Here is a 12039-nt window from a genome sequence, read left to right as displayed (position 1 = left end):
AGTAGCAATGGTTTGTAATGCATAGAGTTAGATGAATGCTTTATGCATCAAGAACCTCTAGTCACAGGACATTTTTTCTCCAAAAACAAAATGAAAAGAGAAAACAAGTCATTAATATCTTAACATGAAACCTTTGAAAATCCTGAATTGAATCATTTCCTTGCATATAAAATATTAATATGCTCGACATGATGTATGTATTGGTGTGGAGATCACGACAATCCTTCACAAATAAAAATGGTATTTATTATCATTTCATTTGAATATCTTGATCCACAATACTCAACTCCAACCTGAAAGTATTGACAGATTCAAAACATAAATGAACTGTGTTATGGTTAAGACAATCTATTTCAAAGGAATTATTAACGCACTAGAAGAAACCAGTCCCATATCCAAGATTGTATCCAAAAGGAGGCATTGCTGAGCTTGCATTGAAAGGAGTCCCACTCATGTTGGTGTTGAAAGGGGTCCCACTCATGTTGGTGTTGAAAGGAGGCACAGCCATGTTTGGGATGAATCCAGTATTCCTGGTATCGAAAAGATGATTCCCACTAGGGTTTGCTGCGATAAAAGGCTGAGGAGCTGAACTTTGAAGCAGAATCTGTTTGGCGTGCCTGGTCACATCCTGCTTGAGATCCAGTAAGGACGCCTTCAATTGTTCAAGCTGTTCCAAGCTAAGTTCCTGAATAGGGTTCTCCCACCAGTTCCGACTCTGACTAGCTTTCCGCATTCTGTCTAGGTCTTCCCCTCTTTTCTTCTCCACTTCCAATTGGTTGGCCGCCTGGTGAATCATTTATTAGTAAGAAAATATTTTGGTTTTCTGATGGAAGCAAATTGATGCACCTGAGAAATTTCTTTAAAAAATGGTTCTCACAATATCTTCTGCAGATAATTCTTACAAAAGGACAAGAGGAAAAACTAAATATACTTTGAAAGTTCTTGCCAATTAGTACCTGAGTTAGCTGCATGTTGAGTTCGTGGACCCTAGCATTGCGATGAGCCTCAATAAGATGAAAAGCACCTGAATTTTGGGGAATATTTCCTGAGACATACCGTTCCATGACCTTTTCAACAGAAGGGTGGCCAAAAGAGAAAACCTTCTTGCCAGGCGAGAACACAATCATGCTGACTTCAGCACCACAAAGAGTACAGAGTTCACTAGCCTTCTTGAAAAGGCCAGACCTACGCTTGGAGAAGGTTACCATTAAATTGCTCTCATTTGGTATTTTAACCATCTCCAACTTTTGGCGACCCTTACTCTTTCTAACCATGGTGAATCAACAAAAGAATTGAAACCACCTCACTAAGAAAGAAGAGACCAACAACTCTCTTGAGAACAGTATGGATGGAGGGGAAATGGTTCACAATTTATACAGGTTTCAGGACTTGAAGTTGAGACTAAAAGCGGTCAAGATACACTGCATTCTTTGTCGTAATCATTCAGTGCTTTTCTTGAACTTAATAGCTTTCTAATTTTGGAGGGTTCAGAATCACCGAGGACTGACATATATGGTATGCATATTCAGCGTCATAATCTGCAGGGCCACTCTAGATTGTTATACCATTCTCCAATTCACCCCCTGTGAGATTTCCACAGCCTGCCTCTTTTATCATCCAGTGATGAGTAGGTGAAATGGCTAGCCACTAGCCAGCAACTGAAAGATCTCGGATGACTAAATCCCTTAGTTAGACTTACTGATATACAAGTTGTGAAATGTAACAAAAATGGTCCAATATGAGATACATATTACACCCTTTATGATTTTGTATTCTAAACTTGCTGCTATTGACTTTGTTTCTTCTTACATGAGTATAGCAGAACCCGGAAGTCTGATATAACTTCAAAGCAACATGTGAAATTGCTATATATCATGAACATCATTCTGTTCAAGCTTGCTGTTTTAATACATTTTCTTTTGTTGTTTCATATAGAATTGGAAAACTTCTTAGATATGCCAAGATGAAAATAAGGAGCCTGCTGGGCAATTTTAAATGGATTGAAGGGGATTTTTCTTTAAAGACTATAATGAAATCATTTTAGATGTACTGCTTGCATCATACATATTATTGATGGTTTAGAATAATCTTGCTTTCCTATTCAACAAACCATCCTTATCCATCTGTTGTGTCATAAGGTTTTAGATTTCATGGATTGGGAATCCACAAAAAGAAATCTGTTATATGTTTGACTGATGTTTGCTGTACTGAAGGTAAGGTATGTTCTTTACCATAACTATGGAAATGCAGATTCATTGCATCGCATGATTAAGCACACACATATGGCTTTTGGGGGCAAACTAAAATTGAAGAAACATAATACAATGATCATATATCTCGAAGCGCAATCATAAATACAAAACTCCATCAAAATACAGTATAAAGAAACACAAACAGAACTGAAACAAACCCAGTAACACTCTAAAGACACAACGAAGGAAGAACTCTGGCATCCGATAGCAGGAAACTGCAAGAGTGTATATATGCTCCTATACCATACCAAAGCCACACTAATGGTACATACAAGTTCTCACTGCCATGAACAGAATGAAGAAATTCAAGGCTTTGTGGTAGCAGGTGGTGGTGAGAGGAATGGAATAGAAGGAATTGCAGTTGGGATTGGAATTGTGGGGATTGAGGGCATGCTTGAAAGTGGAGGCAAGGTGAACTTGGGGACAGAAGGCAATGTTGGCATGCTAGGAAGCGGAGGCAGGGTGGCTTTGGGGATTTTTGGCATGCTAGGAAGCGGAGGCAAAGTGGGCTTAGGCATTGAAGGTTGCGAAGTTGGCAAACTCGGCAACGTTGGCTGTGGAAGTGCAGGAATTGAAGGCAATGGTGGCAATGTTGGTTTAGGCAAATTAGGCGATTGCAGAAGATGACGAGCTGCTTGGCCACCCGACAACGACAAAAGAATGAAAAGGGCTAAGATAAAACAGTTGAAGCTTGCCATCTTGCCAAAATTTCAAGGCCTACAAGATTATGAACTAGAAACCAATTGCAAACAAAGAATTGTATGAGATTCTGTGATACATACCACCCCTATTCTTGAAGTTTTTATACTCAGAGATGAAAAGGGGAGATCCCTCTTGAACGGTTTGGTGTAGATGAGAAAACAGGACACTGATTTTGGTTTAGTTTTTGTTAGTTCATCTTCTTATCTACTTACATTGTAAAAGAGTAACACATGTCGATTGTTGCTCACTGTCTATATTTTTATTTGCTGGCCAAAAAAAAAAATTGGAATTCTTCTTATCAATCCTCCATCTTTTGCTAATTGGTTGTTTACCAGTAATCAAGTTTAATATTAGTATAATTGTGTTGTTAAGAGAATGTTGGCAAGTATTTAGAGATATAGGAACATTTATTTTTGCATTACAATATGATTTTTACAGAGTTTTTTAAATTGTTTATCGTTTAAAAAAAACATTAAATTAATGAATTTTTTTTTTATGTTTTTGAATAATTTTGATATAAAAATCAAAATAAAATATAAATAAATATTATTTTAATATAATTTTAGTTGAAAATCACTTGCACCATTATAAATAAATTGTCCTTGAAAGTGTGGAAAAAAAAAAAACAGAGAGCATTTTAGCCAAAAGAGTCTTGGTGCAAAAATATCAATTAATGATAAATAATACATGAAGAAAAACAAGAAAAAAAAGTAGAAATGATAAAAATAAAATAAAATTATGCATTAGAAATTTTTCTATTTTTAGGAAATAATTAAAGTATTATAAGGGCACATCAACAACTCAAATATTTCATTAAACTCCAAAAAAAAAAATACTTACTAAAAAGGAGAAAATTATATATATATAAAAAGAGTGTCTTGCAGTATGGAAAGGAAAAGCAAGAGGATGATTTTCACATGAAATCATCAACAACCACCTTATGTTTTGTGTGTTATGAAGAATTTCAGATGCTCATAGATTATAGATATTATAGAAAATACTAGACTATCATACTACACTTTGTTGTAGGTTGAATAAAAATATTATAACATTAAAAAAAGTATAGTCATTACCATTATATTATGTAGCTTCAAGAAATTTTTTCTTACAAGCTAAAAAATTTATATATTTATTTAATAAAAATATAAGGGATTAAAAGCATCATAAAATATTAAAAATAGTTATTGATGATAGATGTAAATTATGATATTTGATTTCATGTTGTGATGATTCTTTTAATTTTTTTTAATTAATTACATGGTGATTATTCTTTTTATAAGAAGAGTAGTAACTAAAGTTTTATTAAAATAAAATTATATATATATATATTCTGCTTTCAATAAAAATAATAAAAACATTAGAATAAAAAAAAATGGATGGTTTAAAATAGGGGTAAGAAAGACATCTCTTCAATCAAAACTCTTTTTATCTTAACAACACGCTTCCTTTTTCGTCTGACCTTTCTTTGCAAGATTTCTTCTTCTTCTTCTTCTTCTTTAATATAAAACTAACTAATTTTGATGCGGATATATTAAAAATATAAGAACAATAAACTTTTAGTGTGTTGTTGGGTGTAACTTTTTGATAATATCACCAAATCCAAGCTTGCCCATTGAGTTAACATGGAGACTCTCGACCTTGACCCGAGCCCTTGAATGACTTGGGTTTCAAATTAAATTAAGTGAGAACTAACCTAATGTGCCTCAGTTAAAACTCTGTTTGATTTCAAAAAAAATAAAAATAAAAATAACTTCATTCTATCCTTTTTTTATATATATATTGAGATAAAGATGTTTTTATTGACATTAATCAACTCAAGTTAACCCACTAAATTCGCAGACTAAGTGATGGTTAAAAATTGGTTTAATAACTTATTTTTTGTATTTTCTTATCTACCCATATGACAATAAAACTTGACATGCATATAAAAGCCACAACATAAAGTTTTTTTAAAAGGAAAATAATGATTAAGAGCTACAAAAAAGTGCCCGCTAATGTTATAAAAAATAATGCTATAACCTTTCTTGAAAATAAACAAAAAATTAAATGGTATTTAATCAAACAACACAATAAAATTGAGTGAACAAATAAAATATTTTCTAAAAGGAAAAAAAATCATCAAGGGTGGTATAAAAAGAGTATTTTCTAATACAATAAAAAAAGTTATGATATCATAAAAAAATTAAAAAACTCAGTGGCATTTAATAAAAACATTTCTATATTATTTTTTTTAACAAATCTATTTGATAGATTAAAATGTAAAATATAGAAAAAAAAACTAAAATAAAAAACAAAACAAAATAGGTCAAGCGCATAGGCCTGCACACTTGGTGTATAAAAAAACATTTTGACTCCTGCACCAAACCTTTTTTTATTATATATGTTAGAGGCAAACGATTCGTCATTCACTTTATATTTTTTAAAAAATAAACAATATAGACGACTTGTCATGTATTAGCCTAGAATGAGGCGATTGAAGGATTATTAAAAAAAAAAAGGTGATTAAAAAACAACACAGACGACTTGTCACGGATGACAAGTACGTGATTCTCATCATGAGAAATTCTTAAAAATAAAAAATACTATTTTCATTTCAGCGTAGTCTCTTTTATATTTCTACACATATTTAAAGACATTCCTTAAAAATATAGTCAATCTTAAATTTCACTACACTTTCGTTTAACACTTTATTAACTCATGTCAACAAAAAAGGTGATCAAAAGATTTGAGGAATTTTTGCTGCATCCAAAAATTCTAATGGGTTATGTTATCTTAGAAGAGATGTATCATATTTAAAATTGTCTTTGTATAAAGGGAGGGTTTTCTCTAGAAAAATAGTGTTATTGTGTGCTACAATCTCATAATTCTCCTAAATCGTTATTTTTCTCATATTTACTTTTAGTTCTAATTATTTTTAATATTTACTTTTAGTTGCTAAGTTTAAAATAGAAAAAGAAAGAATATCTTGGTTGCATTTGTTTTCATAATTATTTCCATTTAATTTCCTAACAACCTTGGAGATAAAACACGGATTACTTTCCTTATTTTTTCTAAAAATATTGATTTGTTTCCTTGATTGTGACTATGGACATCATAAATTCATTATATAGCAAAGATGAAAAATTTTATAGAAAAAAATCTATTTGTTGGCAACAACAAATAAAAATTTAGCTTGCTGAAATAGGTTTTTTTTTTTTTGTGATTTTATATGATAATAAAATAAAAGTGCTAAAAAACCGACTAATGGAGTTGTTTTTTCAAGTGATGCATTTTTTCTTTGGTAGTAAAGATAACTTTACTAATAAAGATATTCCATGTCATGTTAAAAATTTAATGCTTTGTATCATGATGTATCTTTTGTAACACTAAAATTATTTTAGAAGTATGGAAAGCAGTTGAATATAAATATGATACAAAAAAAAAAAAAAAGATCTTAAAAGATATTGGGTTGAAAAGTGGCTTGATTTTCAAATGTTTTATGAGAAAAGTGTTCTCATCAAATCCATGAGTTTTAAAATATTATTTAGGACATGAAAATTAAGGGAATAAAACTTATTCAAATAATTTTTATTTTATCATATTAAAAAATAACTACATTCTTAGACTGATTTTGTTAGAGAATTAAAACAAAAAACAAAAAAACTGTTTTTTTTTTTAATGAATAGCTTGTTACTTTAAGGATGGATGAAAAACATTGTACCTCATGACAATAAAAATATAATTTTCAAGCTAAGGCATAAGTTGTTGAGAATTCTTTCAAATTTAGGCAACTTTTAAGATAAAAAAAAAAAGATAAAAAAAAAAAGTTCAATAATAGCAATAATAATATTAACAGCCTAAAAGTAATAATACAAGTAAGAAAAAAGGGTGTGCAATATTGGGTTTGTGGCTAATACAATCATGTTGGTAATAATTTCAACAATCAACTTGGTAAAGTAATTAAAGTAATACCTCACGAGACTTTTGAACCACAAGCCCATGAAGTAATTGTGAGGGCTAGCTCTTCTTTCCCAACTTACATGTATTTTATTTCTAGCCCTGAGTTAAATATGATTTTTAACTCAAATTATTAGTGGTTAGAGCATGAGATTAATGTTTTATGTTTATGCTGATAAAAAAATATTTTTATTTTATTATTAGGCATCAAGCACACAAACTATGAGTATGAGAAATAAGAGTGTAGCTCAAGTCTTAAGAGAAGGCCAAGTTTAAATACAGTTGTCAAAAAAAAAAAAAAAAAATTCTTGCTTTGGATGAAGTTTTTTATGTTCCTAATTTTAGAAAAAAGTTAGTTAATACATCTTTGTTGGATCAAAATGGTTTTACTCTTGTTCTAGGATCTAATAAAATAGTTATTAGTAGATTTGAATCTTGAAATGAAAAATATTATTTGCTAAATGATTTTTATAAATAATCAAGTATAATGCATTCTTCTAAAATTGCTTTACATTTTTCATCTTCACCTATTGTAGATATTGAATGTTTTGATTCATAGCATGGTAGGCTTGTGCATGTTTACTTTAACACGGTTAAAAGAATGATGCATTTAAATTTAATTTTTAAGTCACATATTAATAAAAAAAATAAAAACACAAAATTTATGTACAAGCTAAAGAATCTAGAAAAGCTTTTAATCTAATAGTAAAAAAAAACAAATCTATTGGTGTTAAAAAACAAAAAATTTTATGATAGTAATAATGTCTTGATTGATGGTGGTAAGAAACTCTTTATAAATTTTATTAATGATTTTTTTAAGGTTTTGTTATATTTATTTGACTAACTCTAAAAGTGAGTTGTTTAAAACTTTTAAAGTTAGAGTAGAAAATCAATTAGAAAGAAAAATAAAAATTTTACAAGGAGTGGTGAGTGTATTTCTAATAAAATGAACAAAGTTTTTACAATTGCATGGTATTATTAAACATCAAGTAACACCTCCTTCTTCACCACAATCTAATGAGATAGCAAAAAGAAAAAAAACATAGAACTTTAATGGATATGATTAATGCAATGTTAATTAGTTTTGGTTTAACAATTTATAGCGTGAAACTTTGCATTTTGCTTGTCATTTATTAATAGAATTTCTTATAAAAGTTTTTGGATAAATCGTCATATGAATTTTAAAATAATAAAAAACATTCTTTAAAATACTTTAAAAATGTTGAGGTGTTTAGATAAAATAAATATTTCAATCACTAAAAGAAGGAAAATAAGTCCTAAAATTATAGATTGTACATATGTTGGATATTCTTTAAATAATACTACTTATAGATTTTTAGTTTTAAATTCCAAAATTTCTGAAATTGCAAATAATATAATTATTGAGTTATGTATATAATTTTCTTTGAAAATATTTTTTCAATGAAAAATAATTTGTCTGAACCTGTTAATGAAAGTTCTTCTTCTAAAATAGACATTGTTGATAATCTTCTGATAAAATTAAAAAGATTAAAATAAATAGAAGAGCAAAAGTTTTTTTTTAATTGATATACCATTTGTATCTAAACCAATATCACTTATATCAATGCATTGTGATAGCCAAGCCACTAAAGCTTAGGCTAAAAGTAAAAATTTTAACGAAAAAAAGAAGAGATATGATTGTTAGACATAAATCAATTAGATATTTAATATCTCGTTGTGTTATTTCTTTGGATTTTGTTAGGTCTAAAAACAACATTACATATTAGCTCATTAAATGTTTGGTGCACCAATGAGTTATTCAAGCATCAATGTAAATACAATCGAAGTCTTTAAATGAATCATCAATAGTGGAAACCTGTCTTCAAATATATGGTAATTCCATGAATGAAGTTCAATAAGTAAAAACAAGACCTTCGGATAATTAAGAATAACATAAACATTACATATATATTTTGAAGGCGATTTCGGGTACAAAGTTATATAATAATGAGCTTTTTATTGAAATGACTAATTTGAATGAGTCTAAAGGCAAAAACTTTTACAGATGTTGATCACAAAACATTTTTAGAGGATTCACCTAAGTGAGTATGGTGGTAAGGTTATCATTAAAAGAGCTTGGGCTATTCTTTAAAGACACTCATGAAATAAATACATGCTTATAATAATAAAAAAAAAGCACAACACTAATAAAACCTTAAAATCATCCATATATTGTGTAATAAATTTAAAAATATGGTTTAAAGAACCTAGTTCGAAACATCTAATTACTATAATTTTTCAAATTAAAACCTTTTGATACTAAATATAGATTGAAACTCTAAAGATACCAAACACCGATCACATAATATTAATTGCTCACTTTTATCTTATTTATTGTTTTGAGTAATTTTAAATCATGTTGGGGGCGGGAGAGATGTTATAATTTTGATTTTAAATTATAATTAATGATAATAGTTTAATAGTTAATACATTCTATTAACTTCCCCGTTTAAATTTTGATTGCGTTGTACAAAATTTAAATGGTTAATATTAACATAATTAATAATTAATTATTTTAATGGGATAATGCATATTATTAAATTAATTTACCATATTTAATTGTCTTAAATAATTTGATAATTTATACCTTTATTGAGTGTTTATATATATATGTGTGTGTGTGTGTGTGTGTGTTTGTATATGTATGTGTGTGTGTTTTAAGGATGAAAAGTACATAATTCTCACCATAAAAAAATATTTAAAATAAAAATATTTATCTATTTTACTTGCTATCTTTTATATCTTTACAAATATTTAAAAACCTTCCTTTATATATATATATATATTATAATTTATATACTCAAGTAATTAAAGGTTTGAGGAATTTTTGTTGTATAAAAAACCTCTAATAAATTGTTGTATGAATGAAGTGTATTATATTTTAAAATTGTTCTTGTGTAGAAAAAGTGTTTTTTTAATAAAGATAACGCTATTATATGCTATAATATGAGACTTTTTAAAGATCTTTACTTTTATTTCTAATTATTATTATTATTATTATTTGATGAGCTTAGAATAATAATAAAAAAATATCTTAACTGTATTTGTTTGCTAATTCTTTCAATTTATTTTTCTAATATTTTTTACAAACTAATCGGTTAATTATCATAGGCCCGTCATTCAAAAGTATAACTAGTGTTATTTTCAGAGCCATGAGAGATTTTTTTTATTATTATTAATATGGATGTTCAAGTTAATTTGTGTATATCTTAACTAATTTTATGAATTTTAAAATTAATAATTATATAAATTTTTAATTACTTTAAAATTTATAATATTTAAATTATACTGGAAACTTGATCATTGAAACTATATTTTTAAGTTTCATGGGAAAAGATTCCTGTTCGATTATAGTACAGCTCCTGCCACTTTAAATAAATGGGCTCTCCTATCCAGTTGAAATCTTGAATTGGGCCTGCCTCTACCGACAAAGGTGCATGAATATTCAATTGTGCCTTGCCTACATTTATTTTTTCCTGGACCTGGTAATAGAATTCATCCCCTTACTTTTCTTGATTGTTTTCTAGAATTCTATATTTTTTTAAATTAGATTATTTTTTTTTATTTTGTGTTTTTAATTTTTTTTAAAATAAACTTTTATATTTTTTTTCTTTGCTTCAATTTATTTTGTGTTTTCTTTTGATTTGCTAATGTTAAACAAAAAAAACTATTATTTTAATATATTTTTAAATAAAAAATATTTAAAAAGAAATTTCTATCAGACTGGTTCTAACTTCGATCACAATATTTTATTTTTTTTAATTATTGTTAATGAAAGGAAGCCGGAAAAACAGAGAAGAATGAACTAATTAAATGTGAAAGTTCATATATATATAAATAAGATAAAACAAGACAAATGAATACAAGAAGCAATTAACAGTGTTCAAATGAAGGTATACAGACAACACAATTCCTCACACTACTGCGCAGAGAAGTAAGAGCCAAGCAATCAAAAGATATATCTCTGACATGACAACTCCATAATCAAACTTGAAACGAGACTAATTTCCAGCTGGTGGCGGGGAGAGGAATGGAATAGAGGGAATTGTAGTTGGGATAGGGATATTGGGAATTGAAGGCATGCTTGGAAGTGGAGGCAAGGTGGCCTTGGGGACGACAGTAGGCAGTGTTGGCATGCTTGGAAGTGGAGGCAAGGTGGCCTTGGGGACGACGGTAGGCAGTGCTGGCATGCTTGGAAGTGGAGGCAAGGTGGCCTTGGGGACGCCGGTAGGCAGTGCTGGCATGCTTGGAAGTGGAGGCAGAGAGGGTTTAGGCAGTGAAGGTTGTTGCGTGGTGGGCAAAGTTGGCAATGTGGGCTGTGGAAGTGTTGGTATAGAAGGCATTGGTGGCAATGATGGTTTAGGCAAACTGGGCACGGAAGGTAAAGGGGGCAATTGCAGAAGATGACGAGCTGCCCCGCCGCGAGAAAGTGACACGGCGATGAAAAGAGCTAAGATGAAACAGTTGAGACTTGCCATCTTGATGCCAAGTCTTATGGCCTGAAAGAGAGTAGTATATGAACAAGAGATAAGCAGGTAAAGAAGTGTGTGAGATTGTCTGTGACAAACTAGGGCTCCTGATATCGGGTTTTTATAGATGGAAACGAAGTGGAGATCCATTTGTGTGATCTGTCACAGATGGTTGGTTTAGGTTAGAAAGCAAGACAATCATTTTGTGTTTTGTGATTGGTAGGTCACCTTCTTTTCCATCTTCCATTGAAAACAATACCATTGAAAAACTCAGTGTTCTAGCCAATCTAATCTTTCTTCTACAGCATAACAAAATCAGTCCTGTCTTCTAGATGCTAAGACCAACTAACAAAACGGGTTATGGCTTCTTGTTCTTTGACCGAAAAGGGATATGTAGTTGAAACTTGATAAACTGAATTTTCCCTTGTACCCAATGGCGCAAGCACAACTTGCTTAAAGCACTTACATTTGAATTATACACATAGCCCTAACTTTTGAAGTAACATTTGAATTATATTCTTAAATTATTAAATTAAAATGATTTTTTTAACACCATGTTGAAGTTAAAGTTGGGATAAAATGCCAAATTGGTGAACAACTGAACATTCGATTAGATGATGTATATAGGCAAATTATCCTGTGGTCACAGCTGAAAAAGG

At 29.7% G+C, this 12039-nt stretch overlaps 1 protein-coding gene across 1 annotated transcript; it reads right to left on the bottom strand.

The window, feature by feature from the left end:
- Positions 1–246: 246 nt before the first annotated feature.
- On the bottom strand, positions 247–1555 carry LOC118060881 (agamous-like MADS-box protein AGL62). The gene is made up of 2 exons (XM_035074182.2): positions 957–1555; positions 247–784 (listed from the first exon to the last, which is right to left on the bottom strand). The coding sequence occupies exons 1-2, from the start codon at positions 1272–1274 to the stop codon at positions 374–376; spliced, it is 729 nt and encodes a 242-aa protein (XP_034930073.1). The 5' UTR covers positions 1275–1555; the 3' UTR covers positions 247–373.
- Positions 1556–12039: the final 10484 nt, after the last annotated feature.

Source organism: Populus alba, chromosome 17 (genome assembly GCF_005239225.2).
Source record: "Populus alba chromosome 17, ASM523922v2, whole genome shotgun sequence".
In the NCBI taxonomy this organism is placed as follows: Eukaryota; Viridiplantae; Streptophyta; class Magnoliopsida; order Malpighiales; family Salicaceae; genus Populus; species Populus alba.
The sequence above is the reverse complement of the archived record's forward strand: the minus strand, read 5'-3'. Positions and strand labels throughout refer to the sequence as shown.